Here is a 25,213-nt window from a genome sequence, read left to right as displayed (position 1 = left end):
AGTTTAGACATGTTACTTTTTTTTATAATTTTAGAGGAGGTACTTTTTTTAGTTTAGGTATTTACTTCTATAGTTTAGACATGTTACTTTTTTTTATACGGAGTAGTTTTAGTGGAGGTACCTTTTTAGTTTAGGTATGTTACTTCTATAGTTTAGACATGTTACTTTTATTATACGGATTAGTTTTAGGGGAGGTACCTTTTTAGTTTATGTATTACTTCTATAGTTTAGACATGTTACTTTTTTTTTTTTTTTTTTAGATGAGGTACTTTTTTAGTTTAGGTATGTTACTTCTATAGTTTAGACATATTACTTTTTTTTATAAGGAATAGTTTTAGGGGAGGTACATTTTTAGTTTAGGTATGTTACTTCTATAGTTTAGACATGTTACTTTTTTTTTATAATTTTAGAGGAGATACTTTTTTAGTTTAGGTATGTTACTTTTATATTTTAGATCTGTAACTTTTTTTTATATAGTTTTAGGAGAGATACGCTATTGATTTCGCGCTCGTCACACCATCAAGTTGATGATGTAACTAGTCTCACAGGAGACACGTACGTGATACCTGCTTTGTTCAAATCAGAAGGTCGAATATTTTAAATGTACGTCTTTCAAAGTAATTAAAGGTTTATTGCCCTTTCTTCGAACTAGATTAGATGGGATTAATCTAAAAGTTACTTACACGTGTAAGTATAGTGATCTAAGTTAAGAACACGTATAGAAACGTGATTTGTGCTATGTAAGTATATAGTTTCGCGATGGTGTTATTTTCATACAAGTGTTAATGTAGGTTGGTATTGATGTAGGAACGGCGTAGGCAATGATGTGAAAGGAAATCACAATCAAATAGCAAAAAATGGCAAAAGGTGCTCACATTTCCATTAGCTTTCCGGATTCTTATTACATAGAAGTATTAGAATTTTGTTTATGTGACTATTTGTTTCCTACGAAAATATGAACGCTCAACTCTTGTCATTCTTAACTTGAGCCGATTACCCAAATACTTCGTATTAAACAGACCGATCAAGTTTAACCATCATAAGGATAAGGAAGTAAGGAACAATTCAAAAATCAAGTCATTCTTCCAAAATACGATAAATGCTTCTGAAAAAAGCTACTCCGTAATAGTTACATATATCCTTCATGCCTGCAGTTGTTTCTTCACGTCCTCTGCAACAAATACATGACAAAACACCCTACAAAACCAATGTATATATACATGCATTATCTTTGTTTTTGAGAGAGCAAGCAAAGCATACATGACACTTGCTTCCCCTAAATACAACTAGATTTGAGTAGCCCCTCGAGATAGATCACCAACAACACAATGCAAATATGCACCAAAAATTGAAGAATGGATTGAATACATTTCTAAATAACCTATAACTTACATTACTCAACCTTTCTATGTTCTCTACTGTCTCACATACACAATAGCCTGCTACCCTGAATTGAATAGAGAGTACTCTATTTTTTTTACCCATTTTCTTTGTTTTACACCAAAAAGGAGAGAGAACCTCAAATACAAAAAATCAATCACTTGCTAAAGAACGTCCTCCTCCTCTTTCCTTTCCCTTTCTGCATAGCCTGTTGAAGAAGCTTAACCATTGTCAACATTCACATTACTTGATTATTGCACAGAAGGCCTCAATTGTATATATATAAAACTTATTGATAAAGTTACGAAGGCCGTAAGCAGAAACTCATTGATGATATACAAAACAGATGCACAGTAATGGTATGTCGGGAAATTCAAATAAAAATCATCCACCCAATGAACAAGGTTCCCACCTATGGCAGGGTCCGAGTGTCAAATATATTCAGCCTTACGCTTGAAATTGCAGAGGCGCTGTTTTTGTTGGATAATTGATTGAATATGCATCTTCTGAGGTCAAATTTGACTGCAAAATTCAAGAAGCTAAACTGTCTGAAAGCAGTTTTGCTAAGCCTTATATTTACTATAAACTAGTAATTTATTTTATTCATGCATGTTGAGATAGACTTGTCATCATATTTAAACTAGATTTGTTAGTATATCAGTACGTAAATATTATGTGATATCACATCCAACAATGCTTGACAATGGAGCTTATGATCAGTGTACAGTTTTGCACTAGCCTATCATTTCCCATTTTCCACTACTAAAAAGGTAAGAAATAGCAAATATTGTCTTCATAATTTGAAGAGAGTCTATCAAAAATCAAGGATCACATACAAATGCGGATGAAAATTGAAAATCAGGATGCTCAGAAACTGTATACAGCTACATACATAGCCCTACTTGTACTACTAGATCAAATAGAAATCAGAACAGACAGACATATAGATGCAGCCAGTTTTCAACAAAAGCAGGAAATAACACTCTAAGCCAGAATAAGGATTGAAACTTATATTATCACTTCTACAGCTTACTATGGAGGGCGATAGCTCTATCAGAGTAGGTCAGCAAAGCTAGGCACAGGAAACATGCTAAATCCCAATCACCTAGCAGTGGCTTACTATAGCCACCATATGGTTCCAGAAAAAGTTATATTTTCTATAAAAGCTTGAACATGGTAATAGTAAAGGTGAAGTGTCTAAAAACAATTTCCTTGTGTAACACATTATATATATAAAAAAATACCCATAAAAGATAACGCACAGATAAACTGGATAAAGTCGTAGCCAAGTTATAAGGGAAAGCACACCTTCATGATGAACAATCTCAGGGTGAGGACTATTGTATCTCTTAAACTGCAAAACCCAAGAAATTATAGCTTAATATACACGTAATACCGAATAAATAACCAATTTCTAATTTAAATGGGTATGTGTTTTATAAATAGTTAGTTCAAAGACCTCACTTTTCCACATAAGTATTTAAAATAGGACTTTTTGTCATCTAACACCTTAAAAAAACCAGTTTTCGTAATTTAACACCTTACTTAATTTTTATTTAAAAAACAAAAAAAATTTAGAAATCGACACCACTTAACGATTTTCGTTAGAAAAAGTGTTGGTTTTTAAGTCTATGTTATAGTTCCAAACAATATGAAGGAGTTGTCTAGCATCAAATCATGCCTTGAGAACTATAGCATAGTTAATAACAAACGTTTTTCCTAACGGAAATCGTTAAGTGGTGTCGATTTCAATTTTTTGTTTTGTTTTTTAAGGTGTTAAAATATAATAAAAATTAAGTAAGGTGTTAAATTACAAAAACTGTTTTTTTTAAGGCATTAACCGACATAAATCCTTTAAAATAACCACATCAACAAAAAGGTAAATTTATATAACTCAGCAACAATTAAAGAACTTTAGTTTATTTGGAGGGAGTCTCTCTCTCCCCCCTTATTTTTTTCCTTTTGCTTTTAACTCAAATCCAGGAGGGTTTTACAAACTGCAGCTTCCCCACCGGATTGTGGTGGCATGGCGACCAGCTGCTTTCAATGTGTCTATACTAGCATGTACTGCTGAGTTTCCTGAGTATGTACTTTGTTTAGCTACTCCTGCTACTGGTGATTCCTCTGCACATTTGTTTATTATGTTAATGATAAAAATGGAAAAACGGAGTTATGAAATGGATTGCAGGGTACTACTGGTTTATCCAACTTCTGGGTCAGGAGGGTGTGTGCTCTGTTAGATTATATTTCGTGCAGCACATTAGAGAGTTTATTGGCCATTTTGGTTTGAGAAATTTTCTCCGAGATTCTTCGCGGGACAAACAAACAGGAAGGAAAGGCTAGGGTCTTCTATATGAGCGATAGGGTAATGGGAAATTCAGAGTGGTGTGATCTACTCTCTACTGCTGAGGTCTATTAATTAACAGAGGGTGACTTTGATCACTGCCATGAAATACTTCGCATATACCCTACGGCTTCTGTGGGTTAAGACAGGGTAGAAGGTGAATGGCGATGGATGTTCTATGTATAGACTATAGAGTTCTGAATAAGTTTAAATCTTTGAAGCATGAGCTTAGAAAGGGTTAGTGATGTCTGTGCTATTGTGACTCCGGCTTATCAGAAGCATGTAAAGAGAATATCCATAAGAACCCTGGTAATCATGAACTGGCATGCATAAAGAAACGTGCAGCTGTACAGTATAACCAAGCTCATGAAAACCTCATGACTTCTCTTGAGATAAAAGCTGAGGTTCTTCGACTGGTTGAGGTTGACGAAACTACCAAGACCTTCCACCAAAGCATTAAGAGTAGGGGATGCAAGAATAGGATGCATGCAATTCAAAATGGTGCTAGCAGAGGTACGACAAATTTCCTGGACTTTTGCCGGAATTTATAGGATAGCTGTATGGCAGTAGATGTGGGATGACGGGTAAAATATTGAACGAAGGTCCTAAACTGTTGGAAGATAAAATAGCACTGGTGGATTATAACTTCGCTCCTGAGGAAGTAAAAAAGGGGTATTTTCTCTATACCTGATGACAAGGCTTGATGAGTATAATAGTCTTTTTTTTTACGACAGCGTGGGACATAATAGGAGCTGATGTTTGCACTGTTGACTTAGACTTCTTCAAGACAGAGGAAATCCTTAAGGAGCTTAATGTCACATGTGTGACCTTGATTCCTAAAGTGGATATCCCTAGCACTGTGGGGGACTTCAGCCTCATCTCTTGTTATGTTGTGATTTACAAAGCTTCTGTGTGAGAAGCTTAGGTTGGTGCTGCCATATGTACTCTCTAAGAGTCATGGGGCTATCGTGTCTGGCAGAGTATCCTACATAATGTTCTCATATGCCCAGATTTGGTCAAGACGTACATGAAAAGAGAAAGAACTAGATGATGCATGTTCAAGTAGATGTTCAGAAAGCATATGACACAGTTGAATGGGGCTTCCTTAGGGAGATCTAGGTGGGTCTTGTCCTCTCTACTTTCACTAACCTAAGCATGTCGTCTGCTTAGTTTTAAAAAGTGCGCGCGCTTAAAGCGTTGGAAGTTCGGAAGCTCACAGAAGAACGCTTCTGCCAGCCGAAGCCTAGCGACATACTAGCGCTTCCTTAGCGCTTTTGCACTTCCTGTAGTCTGGACCGGGTACAACAGGCCCTTCTTTTTTATAAAAAATAAAACTCTAATCTTCTTTTTTAAAGTATCAAGTGATTTCTTTTTTTTTAAAAGCGAATATTTGGGAGGTTTTTGAAAACTCTAGTGCAATTTTCTCTCGCAGCCGGATTTCTCCAATCGGATTCTGAATTTTTCTTTCATCTTTTCCATTTCTCTTTTTTTTTTCATCTTTTCTTTCCATATTTTCTCCATCTTTTCTGAACTTTTGAAATTTTATTATTTCTTTCTGAGTGCGCTTCGCCTACAAAAAGCCTGCGCTTTCGCTTTGCGCTTAAGCTCCAAGGCCCTTTTACAAACTCCAAAAGAAAAAAAAGATCTTCAAAGGAAACAAAGGGATGGAAGGAACTCAAAGAATGTTACATGGTTTCGTGAATAGTTTTATGTCTCTCGTCTCAACAAGACAAGTAATTTGTTGAGAACAGGACACCATGAGTCATGAGAATCGTGAAATAGTATACTAGTTTTGGAGAAGAGAAAAGGGGTTAATTACGGACATTTTCAATCATCTTTTTGGGCATTACAACCGGGAACGAGGTAACTAAAATGAACTTTTCCATTCCGATTTCTGCATCTATATACTCAATTCCTTCTTTATAGTGATTAATAGTGCAATTTTTTTAAACTAAAAGAGCAAGAGTAGTAGTGCAACATTATCTATGACGAAAACAATGCCCTTGATGACTAGCTAAAAAAATAAATAGAACATCACATGCAGAAGAAAAAAAAAAGACCTATATGTCGCTGGTTGTTATCTTTTATACCAATATGTCACCATTGATGATTTTTATACCAATGTGGCATTACGGTGCCAACTTTTATAACAATTTTGCTAACTGACCCAATTTCTACAAGAATATACAAAGGGACATATAAAACATTTCCAGTTACTCCCCCGGTCGCCCCCCACTATATATATATATATATATATATATATATATATATATATATATATATATATATATATATATATACTAGTTCCACCGGTGCATACACTCAAACCTGATGGATCCATAAACCCTCTCTGAAATCCAGATACATAATAAAAATAAAGTCAAATAACCATATTACCTAGTCAACAACTAGACTAAAAGTCAGCATAGTACGATATAATAGCAATTATTCACCGCAGAAGCACCCAATTTCAAAAAATGATAGTATAAAGAAGACATCTTCAAGATAGCCCACCTGGGTATATCTCGGCTGTATTTATGGAGGATAAATCTCCTTAGTCTGTACTAAACTACTTATGTTATTAATTATATAATGATCCTGCCTTTGTATCAAAAGTAATTAAAAAATAGAGCCCTTTTTGCAGTTATTATGAGAAGACGAGAACTATGCAGCAATACCTCGCAATGTCTTGTATGGTATTCTCAGCTCGCATGAGATGCACAACCTCACTGGGACTAAATATAGAAAACTCGAGAAGGTGCCCGTGAGTAATGGTTACCTGCATAAAGTACAAATCAACACATATGAATGCACAGAATGGGGGTTGACGGAATTAAAATCGATCTTAATCATAGAATACACAAGTCAGAAAGCCATGATTAGGTTTGAAGTTTCATCTTAATGAGACTGTCACTTCGTTAATCAATAAACAAGCAAAATGGAGCACTACATTTATATTGTTCTGTGGCAGCAGGCATGTTTTTTAATTCTCTTTTTACAGTAATAGCATTTTGTTAAATATGCATAGGAATTTGTTAAATGCATTAGGAGACATTAGAATCTATTTATCTATAACTTCTCAAACTTCTAGGAAATGGTGGCATTAAACAGCTGACAACATTTTTGGATCATACATGGTTGTCACCTAGCAAAGACGCCAACTGTTTGTTACAATGCTTTGTTCGCCTAGTTTTTGTTCCAGTACAAAGCCAAAACCAGTAACAATAAGCAGTTAAGTGAACCCATATTGCACAGATGTCCATAAATCTAATTATTGTATTTTAAAATCTTCTATAGTTGAGTGCTTGTGTATCATTTTCGGAGTGCCACATTAGGTCTTAGTGGTGTTGTATCCTTGTCTAGGGTAATCTGAGAGAGATCTATCAAAATACTTTCAGTTTAGCCTCCAACGTTGCCAGATATATGATCCTGTGAACACACCTTTCTGTGTGAGTACACTACTTTTATAAGAATGAATCTAGGCCATTGGATTAGGAGGGATGTAACCACGTGATTAGCCGCGTTCATTAACGACAAAGTTGTAAATAAACAGATTTTTCTCCAAGTTAGAACATGTGTGTTTGTTTAGAACATGATGTATATATGTTTAGAACATGCTGTACGTTTGTTTAGAACATGCCGTATGTTTGTTTAGAACATGCTGTATGTTTTGTTAGAGCATGTTGTATGTTTTTAAGAGCACCTGTATGTTTTTTCAGAACATGAAATAAACCATACTTAAACTTCAACAGCAGTACCTCCATTTTCTCTCTCAAATTTCACACATTTCTTCAAATTAAATTCGTCTTCAATCTTTAAATTATTCAAAAGTTTGTTATAATACTTGCATATAATCTTCTACATTTGAACGAGAATGAGCAAATTTTCATTTTAATTCAAAGAAAAAGACCTTCATTCAATCATTCATGTTTTTATCTCCTTCTTTCACCATCATTAGAGTAGTTGATTCAATCATGTTTATGATGTGTTGTTAAGATCAGTTCAATTTAAAGAATTTTGTGGATTCTATTTGAGGAAAGAGAATGAATATTCTTGACTAGAAAAAATGGAGCTTCAAATTTCACATAATTGAGGATGAAAAATAAAGAAGAATCTAAATTATAACTTGATGAACAAATAATCAATAAATTTTAGAACATGAATTGTCACAGTTTAGAACATTAAGTACGAAATTTTAGAATATGAACTGTCACGATTTAGAACATGAAGTACGAGATTTTAGAACATGAGATATCACAATCTAGAACATGAAATACGAAATTTTAGAACATGAAGTTCAACCTAAATAAGTTGAATTTCAAAAAAATTAATGAAGAATTTCGTTAAACTTGTTAAGAATCACGTTGAACTCAAAGAACTTTGTTGAATTATATTTAAAGAATTTTGTTGAATTTGAGCTTGAAGTTTCAATAGAGCTGATTTGAAGAGAATACTCATTCTTGGCTTCTAGCTAGAGAAAGTAGATCTTCTCGTGGAAATAGAAACGAAACTGAACTTATATCTATCGAATTCATCCTTAAGTCGAATTTCAGAAACTTTGATGAATAATTTTGTTGAACTTGTGAAGAACTTCGTTGAACTTGACCTTGGAGCTTTAATGGAGTCTACTTGAGGAAGGAAAACGGATATTTTGAGAAGAGAAAATGAGTATAAATGTATAATAGAGGAGAGAGAAACAAAATTAAATTTGTACTTGACGAATTCAACATATACAACTCGAATTTCAGAAAACTGAATGAAGAGTTCAGTTAAATTTGTGAAAAACTTGGTTGAATATTAGTATGGAGCTTTAATGGAGTCCTTTTGACAAGAAATAAAATTTAGAACATCACCTAATGTAGAACGTAGGGTATGTTCACACATAAGGAAGTGTTCTCACAAGAGCCATCCCCTATGTAAAGGGATAAAATATTAAATAAGTATGGAGTATAACAGTGTTGGTTTTTCCGTGAAATTTATGGAGGTCCAAACGTGGGGACTATTTTAGAAATAATAAAATGATAATGTCTAAAACACAGGGTTATATGATATAAAATCCCTCTAAAAGAATGACTGTAATGAACTAAATAGTAGAGGTCATAATAATAGGTAGTAAGTAATATTAGGTAGAAGACAAATTAGGTAAGTGTAGTAGAATGGTTATAAATAGTGACACATTAGGTTACGAGGGATATGTGGAAAAATTAGTAAAGTTTAGACTTTGGAGAGTGGTGACCTCAAGTCACTCACCCTTGGAGATTGGTGGCCTCAAGTCACTACTTTTGTATCTCAGTTTAGTGTCTCCATCTTTCAATCAAATTAAACATATTCATGCCATTATTTTTCTGCCCAAAGTATAAGTCCTTTACACTTGGTATCAGAGCGGTACAGTTCTGGGAGGGTTATTGATCTGATTATCCGAGTTTCAAAAAAAATAAAAAAAAAATAAAAAAAAAATAAAAAAAAAATGGAGAAAAAATGGAGTCAAGCAAATCTGATCAGAAATTCAAGGAGGAGTGGGATGAGATATTCCAAAAATGCAAGGAAGAATTCGTGAAAAACATTATGGAAGGTCTATCTCCGATTTTTTCTTCGTTTCGGCAAGAATTGAAGGAAATCAAAGAGAAGTTTACTGAAACTAAAGAGGAAATTAAGGAAATGAGAGAGGGTGAACATTATGTAGATCCGGAGGTGAAGGCTGTACAAGAGAAAAGGGGGGTGGAGAAAAATGGGGGTGAAGGTTTTTTATCAGACCAGTTTGAAGGGAGGGGTTCGAACAGTGGAAGATCTGAAGGTGTATGGGTGCTGCAAAAGAAGCCACCAGGAGAAGGGTTTGACCGTGGTGGGGCTGGGGGTGCTGGATCTGGTGGTGGCCCAGGGTTCTTCGCCGGAGGAAATTTGAGTGGTAGATCTCGTTGTCTCTTACCAGATAAGTTTGGAAGTTGTAGCTCACACGGAGGATTTCTTGACAGTGAAGGTCGAAGAGAAGTCACCGGTAGTGGTGGTATGACCGGAAATTGTAGTGTTGGTGGTGGCCAAAACAATAACGGCGAAGGGAAGAAAATATCAGCAACAAATTCAGGTGGAGGAGGGTTAATTGTGAAGGGTGGTTGTTTTAGACTTGAACTCGCCGGAGATGTGACCGGTGGTGGAGGGCGGCGCATTAATGGAGAGTTCCATAGTATTTCAGAAAGAGTGGTGTGTGGGAGAAACCTTGCTGAGTTGCTCGTTGGTTTGATGAACAACCCTAATGTGGAAGATGCTAGTAAGGTTAGTATGGTAAAAGGCCTAATTGATGGCAGTAAAATTGAATTTAATGTTCTTAGGCCACATGCAACTGATACAGCTAACAAAGTTCAAGAAAATGGGCCTGTTCATTTTGAGCCCAAATTTACCTTTAATAAGGACAAGTTTACAGCTGGGCTTATGAGCTTAAGACCCATTTCACACCAGTTCCACCCATAACTTCAAGATCGAACCCAACCCAATTTACATTTCCAGCTCATTTTGGCACAACCCAAACCCGAACACCATTCCCTCCGACCCGTACTCGCTTTACACTTACCATCTCAATTACACCACCCATTTAAACCAAAATTCCATACTATTTCATGACCAAGTACTGAATTTCTATTTCACATCCAAGCTAATGGCCATCATCCTGACAATTACCAATCAAGTGCTACAAAACAAGTGGCAGCAGAATTTTGAAGATGACAAGCTGCAATTGCATTCCATGCTTAAGCACCTTGAGTATATATCAACTCTCACCAATGGGAAGCTGCAATTCATTCAGCAACTCGCTCTCAATTTGGGCCGCAAGAAGGGGGATAAGGATCATTGTTGTCTGTGCCGAGAAGTCAGTGCAAATTTCTATCCACCTTGAGGACAAGGTGGAAGTTTAGGGGGTCGGTATTGTAATGAACTAAATAGTAGACGTCATAATAATAGGTAGGAAGTAATATTAGGTAGAAGACAAATTAGGTAAGTGTAGTAGAATGGTTATAAATAGTGACACATTAGGTTATGAGGGATATGTGGAAAAATTAGTAAAGTTTAGGCTTTGGAGAGTGGTGACCTCAAGTCACTCACCCTTGGAGATTGGTGGCCTCAAGTCACTACTTTTGTATCTCAGTTTAGTGTTCTTCATCTTTCAATCAAATTAAACATATTCATGCCATTATTTTTCTGCCCAAAGTATAAGTCCTTTACAATGACATCATCTATTTTCTAGATTTCAGATATCACACTGAGATAGCTTGCTGATAGGATATATTTCGAATATCAATAACAAGAAATATAAGTGGAAGCTCCTCTTATATACTCCCTCTATCCTAACTCCAAACCCAAAATTAACATTTACCAAAAACCGGTTGTCCCCAAACTCCCAATTCAAAATATGTAAAAAGATATATAAAAGGTAGTTCCCAAGTTCTTTCATCGTTTACTAATTTGCTATTCCTTGAATTCAACTTCTCAGGACAATTCACTGATTCTTCATAACATAACATAACATAACAATCACAAGATCATATGAATGGTTAGTGGTTAACTTGACATTTGGAACTGTACATTACAAAATATTGCAGGATAGCTAGGTATATAGATAACTCGAATGGCATAGCTGATAGGGCAAGACAAATGGCTTGCCAATCAACAGTTTTTAATGAAACACGTCTTCAAGAGTTCAAGCTTTGCGTTATCTGAGAATGTTATCTAAACCTTGAACACATGCATCATAGATAACAAGAAAATAGACATACAGTGGTTCCTGGTAAAAACTTCTCATTGACAGCAAGACTGCTAGATCCACTTCCCTTGATACTATAACTCTCACGCTTAATAATCAAAGTAGCTGGCTCCCATATGTCAAGATAACCTGTCTGCAACAGTTAAACCGGCAATCTTACAATTCAGGTTGCACAACAATTCAACAAATACTTCAAGAGGTAAAGAATAGAGGCAGCCATACCGACACCGATACTTTATATGAGGCATGACCATTCCGCCAGTTCTGTTCAATGTGACTTTGCATAGCAGGATCTGTGTCAGAAAAATAACTCTTTAGCTACCTATACAAAATATTTATAGTTAATGCAGCTACTCCAAATTAACAAATTGATAGTCCCTTTGTGGCTTTTGTAAAAATAATGTCGAAGTCTTATGATTTACTAAATATTTCTCCAGTATGAAGAGAGAAAGCTATAATTTTCGTTGGCATAATCCTGTATCCCCCCCCCCCCCCAACACACACACACACATTAATACACTGTAGTTGGAAAAACAATAGAGATTTGTAAAAAGAAAAATTATGAAAAACTACAAAAAAGTGACAATTTAGTTAACAATGTAACAAAACATCAAAATAAACAAGTTCAAAAAAAGAATATTCCCGTTGTCTTGTTCAATTTAGCAAATACAATTGAAAACTTTGGTGGTACTTCAAGAACCATTAACATCAGCTGAAGTACGGGCTTATTGCCCTATTTTATCCTTTTATAATAGACTTTTAGTAGGTGTAGTGGTGTACACCCCCTCCCCCTTCAATAATAAAAAAAATGGTTAAGGACCAAATTAATAACTATTCCGAAGAATAAGGAAACATCCTATCAACGTCATTTTTGGTATTGGGCCTGGAAAACTGCATTTATAGAATAGAAAATAAGAGACCGCATAGGACCAGTATGTTTAACACAGTTAAAGTAACAACAATAACATTCTCACCGCAAGTGATTTTTCTGTGCTCATTAGCAAAAACCTTTACAAGCTCCCCCTGCAATTTACACAAAGGATTAAAACAAAATAAGGGGGAAAACAAAAAAAAGAAAGAAATAATGAAGAATTGAAAATCTTAAGAGCATCAGCCTAAACGAGGTACCAAAGCATCTGCAGTGAAACAACGAATCAGAACGTTACCTTCCTCTTTCTGTCATCCAAAGGCTGGACTTCAATAGCCAGATACGTCTCCACATCATCAGCTGTGACGAGGTAGACCGGTTGTTTTGCCCCTGACATTCAAAAGTTCATGAGTTCCCAATTCAATAGAGAAAAATTGGGTACAAAATGAACAATGGAAAATAATGCAGATAAGGCAACAATACCATCTATGTATTTCACAGATCCATCTTCCAAATGGCGCACCCACTGATTAGCATCAAACAAGTAACTTTTTACAAATAAACTCAAAGCAAGTTTCAAAATATTATACTTTGTATCTCAAAAATTAGGTTCTCAACAAAAGGACCTCAAAGTTGCAGCTGGTTGTTCCGTTTGTAGAAAAGCCACACGCCTGGATTTCTCGCCCAGGATAAGGTTCACCTGATATTTGAAGGTCCTCTATTCCTGGTAATGGGTCATCATCCGCACCTGCATATCCAAATGCGAGAAATATATACATAAGCCACCACACACACTGAACGTGAATCTCAGAAGGAAACCATTAAAAGATTACCCTCGGAGAAAGAAGATGAAGGTTCTTCAGGAACTGGTTGAAGATAGGGATAGGAAGGACTAGGATCCTCAAGTGTGTTGGAATAAGGAGGGGTCCCTGAACCCCAAGTCCCAGCATCTTCATTGTCCTGATATTGTCCCTCTGCAGCAGCTCCATATACCTCAGAACTACTGACAGGATCCTTAAATTTGACCTGCCTATTATGTGTAGCATGCAATTCCTCACGGCTGAAAGCAACTTGTGTTGGCGCATCATACGCATCTGAATCCCTAAGGTCAAATAGGAGCCAAACAATTAAGCGAACTATGCAAGTAAATAAGAGAGATGAAACCATAAATAGATATTTACAAAACATAGCCTCATATACTCGTATTGCACCAAAATAGTATGATACATGAATACAAGTATAAGATCACAGGCTGCTATGGCTGCTAGATATCGAAAGACGGGGCATATGTCCTTTGCTTGCTCACATGTTTACAGATTCAATTGGTGGGTTTTGGTAGGGCCAAGGAGAAGAAGTTGCTTAGGCGAAATGCACTAACGGCAATCTTGTGGTGTATTTGACTAGAAAGAAACGGCCGACTTTTAAAAGTGTTACTATCATGCGTGATTTGCTTTGGGGTGAAGTGACTTTGTTAGCTTTTTAGACAAGGAGGCTGGAGCTTTCCCAGATTATTTGTAGGGGGCAATGCAGAGGAATTCGGCAAATCTGTAATTTTGATAAAGTTTCTTTGTGAGGACACCTTGTCCTCTTTCTAAGTTCTAATGAAATATTTTTCCTTGTAAAAGAAGTAGTCAGCCTACATAAGATAACAATATAGACTAAGCTTTCTGTTCTCAGAAGACATAAACTCCTAAACAGTTATGAGAACATATTCACTTTAGCACAACCTAAATTTAGAACATAGAATTTAATGTGTCAAGCTGATTAATAAGTCCATACTATAAACTGCACTACTTTTGTATTGATAACATGATAAGTAATCAAGACTACAACTGTATTTTATGAATAAAGGATCCACATACACATCTGCCATTACAAAACAAAAAAGAAAAAAAAGGTTCTTCATTTTCAAAGAGAAACTTAATTTTGTAATACATTCAATAAAAATGAATTAAAATAACTGTACTTTTATTTAATATATATTTATGGATAAGTTTTGGAGTACTACAGAGCATAAATATTAACAACAATAACAACTTGGCGTGGATCCTTCTGCTAGAGGTATGGGCACGTCCAAACCTCATCCCTAACCAATGCCAATGTCGCTAGGTAAAAGTTTAACGATATAAGAGTTCCATCTCGCGGAATGGTGTAATTATTTAAATAAGGGAGAAATAGCAAAGAGTACGAATGGGAAGAAAAAAGAAATTCTTGGGAAGTATAAACTATTATACTGAGCACCCATTAGGGAACAAACAAAAAAGCTGGTGTAAGTGCTCTGCTTGTGCGAAAAAGAAAATAAGAAGCTGTTGCAGACTTGCAGGAAGAACCCAAATAAACAAGTAGTAATGATATGTTAGCATAATTATCTATCCAAACTTAGGATTGAAAAGCACAATAAGGATTGAAAAGAACAAAGAAAGAACGAAAGCCACTAGAGGTGAACATTACTTGACACAAAAAGTCTATATTTGTCAAACATAGACACTATAGCACAGAGAAGCAAAATAAACACCAGAAAAATTCACTTTATATATGACAACAATCTGCATATACCTAACAGCCAAGTAAAATCCTTGCCTTTCAACAACAAACACAACATAAAAAAAACATCTTTTATTGATGGCTATAATTTGATAGCTATAACAATTTTACTTCAGAGATGCCCTGAAATCAACCAACAGAATTTTCAAATGAAAACAGGACCCACCAACTAAAGAGATGGTTGTAATTGTTCACAGTTCAGTGGCAATCTTCATTTGAGCAGGCTCACCTGCTTACAAGAGGTGAATACCTCCCCATATTGTTTAACTCTGCATTTTGTACAATAGCAGCACTGGTACCAGCTTGAACAGCATGCTGCCCTCTAGAATTCCAATCTGCAGCAATCTGACCATCAGAGTTTGCCAAGTTCGCAGGAGAATATGACGGACGAGGCACAAGTTCTAGCCCATTTTTGCTCTGATAGAAAATGCATGATGTTAAGAAACAAAAATTGACATCATGGAATAAATGACAAGTAGATGTGTGATCATACTGAAGTAAGTGCGGCACCACTGGAATGTTCAGGGGATTGGGCAACGAAGTTAGGACTAGTCCCACCGGAGCGCCATGGTGTCAGTTGATATTGAGACTCTTTTAATTTTGCCTGTCAGCACATGAAAACCAACGGAAAAAACCTCTTATTTGGTGCATTTATAAAATATGACACTGAAAAATGCTATATATCGTGTTAAAGAAAGATAGGGATATTCTTAAATTATCTATCCTGAAGGAAAACAGGTGTAGGTTACCTCAGTGATGATTAACTTCTCCTGCAGATGTTTAAAGAGGACCTGCAAACAGCCAATGATGGAACGCGCTTTCAGTACCAAGAAAAAGGGCAGACGTGTTAAGTTGGGCCTGCTATCCCTTTAACTCCTTCCAGGTATAAGAGGGGACAAAAGGACACACATACACACACACACACACACACACACACACACACACACAAACACAGCTTTGTTGCAGCCAATATGGTGCTGCAAAAAATTGTATGAGTCACCATGCTCAGCACACCGACAGGTCTGTTATTCATGTAATAAATGTATTCACTCTCCAAAATCCAACCTATGTGAGTATTCCCTCCGCAACCCACACCCTCCGTCGAAAAATAAAATCATACTAGTCAAATAAACAGTAACCATAAGTTAACATCTGATTGTTCTCTTTGATCATTTTGATTCTCTTTTCGAAAAAATTCCAGTTCTAGCAATATAGCCCCTTAAAGAGAACAACAATATCATAACCTTAATTCCAAAGGAAAGGGGTTGGCTACACTGACCAAGATGTCATCCTCATGAGTCACTCACAAGTCACAACAATCCTTCTCCACTAATCTCCTCATTTCTATCCAACGTAATATAGTCCTTATCCTCCTCAAGACCTAATTATTTCATGTCCCTTCACCACTTCAATTGAGATCAAATTTCGTTTTCCTGTCCTTTTATTACCTCCATTGTTCGGACTCTCTTTTCTCGCGTTAGACATGTTCGAAACACCAAGCTTGATTCACTGTCTCCTATCCCTGATAATTAACTACCAATGCTCCTGCAAGACTTTTCAAGGTGGATTCTATATCTTCTCGTGTTATCTCACATCCACCTCAACACATGCATCTCTGCACATCCATCTTTGGACCACGATGTTGTGAACAATGATCCTACTACACTTTTCCTTCACCTATAAAGGCATATTGCAGTCACAATCTCCATTTGAGCCATTGATAACATCATCTTACAAAGAGGCAACCCTAAGTAAGTATAAAAACTGGATGAGTATATTTGACCATACAGCAAAACGATAAAAAAAACAAGAGATACTAAATTACCTTGGATTTTGCTAACATCCTGTAGCCCCCTAAACATATACTACGCATAAGTTATTCTACCGGCCCCTTGAAAATTACAAAGCAAGTACCCAAAACATCCTTACGTGAGCCACAGAAGTCCAGATAAAAGGCAGAAATCAGACAACATTGCACGAAGTTTACTGCATGGCTGATTTTGGCATCACAATATTCACAATTCCTCTTCCGCATCTTACAATTGTTACCAAAAAGGCAAAGACCCCTATATACCCTGTAGGAATCCTCTGTCCGGATAGTGTCTCGTATTATGCCCCAGGTAATGGTGATATGTTTAAACAAAGGAAACTGAGAAGGGCAATCAAAGCCATAAGGATTTTCAATTATGATGGTAACTGGTAAGAACCTGCCTAAAATTGTCAAATGTCATCTTTATTAGACAGGCAGACTCACACAAAAATCTCTATGTTTTAAGCACAGTCATGATATTAACAAAATAGATCTACTGAAGTGGGAGCTAAGAAGACAAAAAGATGAAAATAGCATAATTGTTAAGATAACAGTTTTAGGGAAAACCACATTGTTGTCAAGTACAACTAAAATTTCCATAGAAGCCAGTGCACATATAGTCAACAAGAATCTAACAGTCGGCAAAGCTTAGAATTTGATCAAAGAGAAAAAAGCTAACATTTTCAGGAAATGATCAGGACACACACATACCTTGACGCTACTTACAATAGACTGGGCATCTGAAACCTGCGGCTGAAAAGAATATTCTGCAAGAAGAGGCAACAAAGATGACACAAAAGTTGTCCTCTCTTGCTGCACATCCTGAAAAGGCAATGGTGTCAAACCCCTTACATCTGAATAGAAATGATTCAACAAACAATCAAATCTTATACACAATTACTGCTGCTATTCCATCTTAATACTTCAACAATTCAACCAATGGTGTAACCCATAAATGTACGAAAATGGATTAATAATAAAATAAAACAGGTACAACATGACCAGGGACGAAGCTACGTTGGGGCCCAAGGGGGCCCCGCCCCTGTCAACATTCTGGAAGCCTATATGTAATTAATATGAGGATTTAATGTCAATGAATTGAGGTGTGTTGTAGTGGTTGGGAATAGGTCTTACAAACGACACAACCTGCGTTCGAATCCCTTGTCACCCAAAATGTTAGTGTTTTCCCTTTTTCCTTCATCCTTCCTTTCTTTTCTCCTTCAGTTTGCTGCTGTGCACAAACATTTCTTATTTGTTTATTTTCTTTTCAATTTTCCATTTCAAATTTTTTTTATAGAGATAACATGAGCTTTTGTATAAATAATTAACGTCGGTAAATTTTATGAATGAAACTATTATTTTAATAAATACGGCCCCCGTTAAGATAGATTCCTGGCTTCGTCCCTGAACATGACATAAGAATTACATCTTCCAGGACTGACAAGATAATGATTTAGAAGGTTTTTGACTGAGCGAGTAAGTACCAAGAAAAAAAAAAGACTTTTTCCACAAAGTGAGGATTAAAAGCTGAAATAGAGAGAAACTGCATGACACACACAACATGTTTAACAAAAGAGCCAAACAGAACCTAGATACAAGAGAGGGTCATCTACATGGCTTGACCACTACATAAAGGATCAAATACAACAACAATACAAAATCAATAAATCCCAAAACAACTGGTCGAGAATTTACGTAAAGCATAACTAGAAAATAAGAAATATCTATTTCAACAAAAGATTTTACCTGTAAAGCATAAGATAGGCGTACATTTTCTTCTATTATATCTTGCCGATAAGAAAGAGCTTTGGAGGCTGCATCGATTAGATCTTGTTGTTGTTGATCGAATGCCTATATTCAACAGTCAATGAAGCTTATGACTTTCAGTATCCAATGACAAAATCATAACAGAAAAAAAAAAGAAAAAAAACTAGATCAAGTTTGTACCATTCGCATATGAGCAATGCGCTTCTCTAGAATATGTTTTTCATTTCGTATTTGGGCTTCCTGCAAGAACGGAAAATAAATGAATAAAAAAACACTTCTTTTTGTATGATTAGATTCAAGGTCGAGGCAAGTCATTTGCATACCTTTATGGAATAGTCACTTACATGCTTCCGAAGCTGAATGATCTCTTCTTCGCGCTCCCTGATCTTTGGGACAACAACAACAACAACAACAACAACAACAACAACAACAACAACAACAACAACAAAAATGTGGTCAGTGCAACTCAATCCCATAAACATGGCAGGGAAAAGAGGAAAGCTTTTAGGGGAAAAACCTCCTTCCAAAGGTTGCTATGATTATTTGATTCAGTAACTGTCATCAATCTATCTACTTGAACAGTGTTGGACAACTTGGAATCATATTCGCCATTCTTTGAGAACCTGAATAAATGAGAGAAAATTTTACAGCACATAAAATTGAATATGCTTCACTGGGTATCACATTCGCAAAAGAAATGAAATTAAAACCCAAAATCACAAGTTCAGCCTGTAAGCATACATGAGATACCTGCCCGGAGAGTGTAATGTGGGTGATGCAGAATGGGCAAAGTTCGCATTTTCTGCAGCCTGACCACCTGGAAGTGTGATTAAGCTCCATTACTCCACAGTCCACATCCTCTGTGTTTTGCATTAAGTCTGAAGGGAGAGACAATACCTGATGTAGCAAATACTTGAGTTGTTTGATCGACCCTGTTTGTGCCCTGTATGTGTCCATCAGATGGACCAACTGAGTAATACCTCTGAGCTGTTGGCTTATCAAGTTTCTGCCCAAATAGGGGACAAATACAATGAAGTCAGACCATTTCAGAAGCATGACAGATCACCTTGCATGCTTACAGGCAGATCCATTTAAAGCTTGGGGAGCATGAAGGGTAATTAATAATAAAGGAAGCATACAAGCATAATACAAAAAAAGGGAGTGAAATAATAAATGCTAATAACATCAAAATGGAGTGTTCACGAGTCTTAAGAGAAAATTCCTGCTTAAAAATTGTTCTATATAGGCAATCTACAAAGAAAATAAAGGGGGCAAAATTCACGATTAACTACAACAAGCAAGATTAAGTAGCTGGGAACACTCACAAGATTATCAAGTTCCTGCTCTTTCTTCAAAAGCTCTGCCCTTAAATTATTGTTCTCTTCAACCTATTAGAAAACTCATGTTAAACATACATGACTCAAGAAAACAGGCATAAAAAACTAACAGGTACTAAGCAATTCAGGGAGTAAATAATCAGCACTATTTGTAAATGTAGCCGGAGTTAAGGTTTCATCTTGTCGATGAACAATAGCAAGAGGGTTAACAACATTACAAAAAAAGTTGAGAATATATAATACATACGTTCAACCCTTCCATAAAATGTGTCTGAGAAATAGCTTCCGGAACATACACGTTACGGAAGACAGGAAACAAGCCAGAAAACCTGAAACATGCATCTAAAGTTTATCTTTGAATAACCAAAGTTGGATTAATTTGTCACTTTGTAACATAGACGCCTTGAAAGAAACAGGACACAGTGGATATAAGCTTGCTCAAAGAACTGGAACAGACAGCTCCCACGCTTCCAAGTGAGGTATATGCACCATTGACAAAGTTTGGAATCAAAGACTCAAAGAGCAGGATGATGAGATCCGAATTTGACAGTTGCAATCGAATCCCCACATATAACATCATGTCGACATCTCAAATAAAGGAAACAATCCATGAGAAATTGTGAACAGCATTTTTTATTTGGATTAGCAACAAGTGCTCCCTCAAGGTTGTAACTTTCCCTTGAAAGCCAATCTAATTGACTAATGAGAAACAGAAATCTCTCATACACTACTTTGCAACATTGTCTTCGTCCCAAAATTTCAAAAGAAAAGCACATTTCTTAACATCAGCGAGGCTTCTAGAGTTCTAGGTTTACACAGTTTTCATTCGAAATTAATGATTAGGAAGCGTTATTACGGAGACATGTCACTTATACGGAATCAACAACACCTAAATCCATAATGATAATTCTCGAACAAATAACACTTTAGAGACTGGTCCCGATTTGACTCACCAGTAAGACTCATCTACATTTACATAGTGATATAACTATGGGATTTCACTAGACGATATCAAGAGTTACTTAATGAAGTGTGTAAAGATTCAGATAAAATGATGGCTTAAAAGCTTAAGAACAGGAGATCATAAACCTTGATCAACAACTACAAGATTAACTATTTGAAATAAAGTTCCTCATACGACCATGAGTAACAGACCCGGAAGATACAAAATTCTGAGTCTAGGCTAAAACACCAACCAGTATTACAAGTCATCTTAATAATTCCATTAGATTAATGACAAATTCCAAAACAATCAAAACAGCGGCCATCTGTGAGTCCCTTACCCCATTCCTTAGTGCTTAAATCACACCCATTGTCAACGAAAACATTTACTTAACAAACATCACTAAAAAGCTTCCCCAAACTGGTTAACCTTGCATTACTCCTCAATATACAGAACATATAATTATAACAACATAATCACGTTAAACTAACCAGTCTCACATTAATTTCTCACTACCCACAAAAACTTTAAACCAAAAACAAAACCCATGATAACAAATTGAGCTAACTAACCATTCAAATTTCTAAAATCGACAAGTTTAATAAATATATTCGGTACCATACAACTAGCTACAAACAACAACAGGAAGAAAGAGAAAGAGGACATAAACCTGATGACGAATGGTAGTTTCGGCAGCTTCAACAGCTTTCATAACTTGAAATAGACTATTATCTTTAGCATTATCAATACTCAATCCACCAAATTTCTCAGGCAATTCCCCATTTGCCATCTTCAATTGAAGTAATTCTTCAGGAATCTAGGGTTTCCAAATTCCTCCAAAAATCCAGCACCAACACACCAAAAATGGTAAAAGTTCAAAAGAAATTAGATGAAATTTCTACTTTTATGAATATGATCAATCATTTGTTCAATAGAATTAGGGATTGGATCGATGATTTCAATAAAGAAAGTGTATGACTGATGAAATCCGCTCACTTTTTTTGGTTTTCTCTCTCTTCTTCTCTCTTTGGTCTCCGGCTAACAGCGTATTTTTCCAGCTCCAGTGATCTTTATTTTTCTCTCAGCAAGTCTTTCTATTGAGAAATTACATTTGCAATTCTCTATTGTAAACACAATAACCACTCAATGACATTTCCACGTGACTTGTATATGTGACACTTGCGATTTTTTTTTTTCTTTTTGAATTTGATATGACATTTATGCCATCAACCAACCTAAGTTGGTGGAGTTGGTGACTTGGAGGTCACACGTTCGAACCCCATTAACTGTGAAATGTTTGGGAGTGGCTCAAGCGATGACCTGCGGAGCTGGACGGGTTAACCTGTGCTAGGTGCCGGTTCAGTTAGGGTCCCTTCTTCTTACCTATTAAAAAAAAAAAAATTACGCCATCATATAATCGTACGGGTACTAGTTTTGTATCTCGTGTAAGGTATGGGTATTTTACCGTTTGCAGTTTCAATAAAAATAACATTTGATGGAAATAAGTCAATTTTTACACCTTTTGTAAAAAAAAAATTGACTTTTGATTATACTCCGTAGATGAATAAATCAACTTTTATACCCCATCAATTTTAAACAAATCACTGTTTTTTTTAGCGGCCTATGGGGATGATGTGGCATATAGATGCCGGGTTTTTTTCTATTTTCTTTTTTGGGAAATTCTCTTTGGTAACCTTAAGTTTCTTAATTTTCTATCTGGTAAAATGAAAGCAAAAATTTTCTCTCTGGTAGCCTTAAGTTTGTATACATAATTAAATGATGGTTTTATCTTATTTTTGGTTAAAGACTACATTATTAGACTAACTGTATTTAACTATAATTAATTAATGATGAAGTTACCTAAATACCCTTAAAACATAGTTTTCCCTCCCAGATGAAAAGAGTATTTCCATACAAATCATTTCCTCTTATATAAACCCAAACCGATAAACCTTAACACCCAACTCATTATTGTGCAACCAAGTAGTTGCTTACATCATCAGAAATGTTAAATTTGCAATGTTTTTAAATAATCATCTTTAGTTTCCCACGTTTTCATTCGGATAACACTTCCATTGATTTGCAACGGTTTTTGTTTGAAACGCTTCAATCGATGAAAAGCCAGTGAGTATAGGTGAATGGTGTACTATCCCATTAAAAAGGGTACTTTTGTACATCCGGATGTTAACCACGGTTAATAAAATTGGTCAAACCATAATTAATGTCATTGTTTAATGATGTACAAAAACTTAAGGTTATCAAAGAGTACTGAGGGGAATATCGCCTTGTTTGAAAATTACAAGCTTTGGATGAGTTTGGATGATGCTGCAGAGAGAGCCCAAGCTCGTAGTGCTGAGAAGCTCGTAGTGCTAAACCTGCTGAAATACTACAATCACGGAATAGGCCCAAGTATGATCGGGAAGTTGTGTTGAGGTCTCGAGATGCTAGTGCTAGAACCCAGATGAGGCAGACAAAAAGGAAACGTAGGGCTGAACATCCCTATGTTGATCATCGGCCAAGACACTGGTTAACTGGGAGTGATGTTACTGCGCCCGCCAAAACTGTTGAATTGGTTCCAAGTAAGGGTCGTCGTCGTGAGAACGGCAAGAAGCCGACGTGGACCAAGAAGACTTCTGCTTCTGCAAGCTTAACTATTGAAACCCCCGGTGCTACTGCGCCTGTTTCTGTAGCCATTCCTGTTGAGGCTGTAGTTGATGCAAGCGTAGATAAGGTGAGCGAGGCTTTAACATCTATGGAGGTCGGCGTGGGAGCAATAAAAGATTGTACTGAGGCGTCTGACTTCCACAAGGCGTTGTTTGGTGATCCTGAGGATTTAGAGTAGATGCTCTAGAGTAGTTTGGGGTGGTTTGTGCCCCTTTTAATTTGCGTTGTGTCTTTAGTTTGCTTTCCTTTTTTGCTAGTGTGTTTATTTTTTTGTTTGAACTCGGGATGCGAGTGTTTGTTTTTTCGTTTCAATAAAGAGTATTATTTTTAGCAACATTGTATATTTTTTTGCAAATTATTTGGACCGACTCCTCTTTTGGATTGCCTACGTATCCGCCCTAAGCTTTAATTGACTTAGTTTAGAATCAGGTCGCGCGTAGTTCTAGCTAAGGATCAAGCGAAATAAATCTGAATGAGAAAATATTTGGGTTTGTGAACTCCTTAGATTTTTTTTAAGTTTGCACGAAAAAATCTGCACAGATTATGCGATTATGTACCCCCCAAATGTTCGTAATGTTTTTGTAAAAGTGCGCGGAATTCCGGACTAAATTTCCAGCGCACAAATGTTTAGCGCTAGAATTTTCTGGCGCTGCTTTTTCAGCACTGGAAAATTCCAGCGCTTTGAGGTCATTTGTGCGGAGAATCGTGTTGTTTTCTGTGTACTTATTTTACAAAGTATGGTCGTGCGCTAAGGATTCTTTAAACCATTTTTAAGTATGCTTTGCAAATTTTTTGGGTCTGGTACGTGAAATACTTAATGGCTCATTATTTTACTCTGCATTTGGGACTTAAGACGATTTTGCGAGTAGTGCTCACATGGGCGAGATCTGGACACATTATGTGTCGATGCTTAGGCGATTGCGTGAACCCTATTTCTTCAAGATAATCGTTTTTCTATTATTATTATTTTTCGCCGATTGCCCATTTGTACCAAACATGTTTGGTTTATAATTGATCGTCTTAAGTTGTTTACGGGGTTGACTGAGTGATTTTGCGTTTGTTGGGCCTAAAGTGGGCCCCTACATTGTTCGCAAAGTTTTTTTTGATGATTTAATTAGACCGATAGTGTAGAGCATTTAACAATGTTCTTTAATTTTATTGAAAGGAAATCTGAAACACACTTGATAAAAAGAAAGGGCATAAATAGTATGTTTAACTAGTTTTCTCGGGAAGCATCATCCGCGATTTATTGAAAATAACTTAAATTGGCCTAGGTGATAGCTATTTTGGGTTTCTTGAGACTCAGATTGGACCCTGGGGTTCTAGACCGGCTGCAGGTTCATCGGCGAAGGGTTCTGGTTCTTGTCTGATCGTCATCTCAAAGTTGATTCCTTTGGAGCTAGTCCATTTGATAGTCCGGTACCAACTTCCCTCCTTTCATGTAGCAGCGCGGGGTGTTAGAGCGATTAGCAGAATTGGATCGAAGTTTCCATCTTGTAGGGCCAGGTTGACCAGGTCGGGTTCTTCTGCGAACAGCTTTAGCTCGTTAAACAGTGATTGCAGGGCTTGCTCTTCTATGGATTGCTCATATTCAGGCCTATCTAGGGCGAGGTATAGTGCCTCGTCCGAGAGTTTGCAGTCATGGAAAATCTCTAAGTCGGGCTTCTGGATGCCGTTACTGATGAATGGTTCCGGAAAGCCGTAAAATGGGTAGTCTTCTCCTTCTTGCACGAACATGCCATTTAAGGTTAGCTGGTATGAATGCAGGGTGGGCTTTTCCTGGCTGCCCCGATTTTCGGATCGTAT

The 25,213-nt window shown here is 36.5% G+C and overlaps 1 protein-coding gene across 6 annotated transcripts; it reads right to left on the bottom strand.

The window, feature by feature from the left end:
- Window positions 1-1,185: 1,185 nt before the first annotated feature.
- On the bottom strand, window positions 1,186-21,875 carry LOC110796942 (uncharacterized). 6 transcript variants are annotated; one of them, XM_022002036.2, is made up of 23 exons: window positions 21,414-21,860; window positions 19,789-19,851; window positions 19,361-19,469; window positions 19,205-19,280; window positions 18,981-19,086; window positions 18,787-18,849; window positions 18,644-18,703; window positions 18,443-18,547; window positions 17,408-17,518; window positions 15,636-15,677; window positions 15,380-15,490; window positions 15,116-15,303; window positions 13,176-13,444; window positions 12,969-13,090; window positions 12,826-12,868; window positions 12,641-12,732; window positions 12,449-12,497; window positions 11,697-11,767; window positions 11,488-11,607; window positions 6,403-6,503; window positions 2,689-2,734; window positions 1,793-1,902; window positions 1,186-1,588 (listed from the first exon to the last, which is right to left on the bottom strand). In XM_022002036.2, exons 1-22 carry the CDS (start codon window positions 21,531-21,533, stop codon window positions 1,828-1,830), a joined length of 2,142 nt encoding a protein of 713 aa, XP_021857728.1. In that variant the 5' UTR covers window positions 21,534-21,860; the 3' UTR covers window positions 1,186-1,588; window positions 1,793-1,827. The 6 variants fall into 6 exon arrangements, with proteins under 6 accessions (XP_021857728.1, XP_021857730.1, XP_021857729.1 ...); XM_022002038.2 differs by having other exon boundaries at window positions 18,808-18,849; XM_022002037.2 differs by having other exon boundaries at window positions 19,214-19,280; window positions 21,414-21,859.
- Window positions 21,876-25,213: the final 3,338 nt, after the last annotated feature.

This window comes from Spinacia oleracea, chromosome 6 (genome assembly GCF_020520425.1).
Source record: "Spinacia oleracea cultivar Varoflay chromosome 6, BTI_SOV_V1, whole genome shotgun sequence".
NCBI classification, from domain to species: domain Eukaryota; kingdom Viridiplantae; phylum Streptophyta; class Magnoliopsida; order Caryophyllales; family Amaranthaceae; genus Spinacia; species Spinacia oleracea.
Note: the sequence above shows the minus strand (reverse complement) of the source record. Positions and strands in the feature narration are given on the sequence as shown.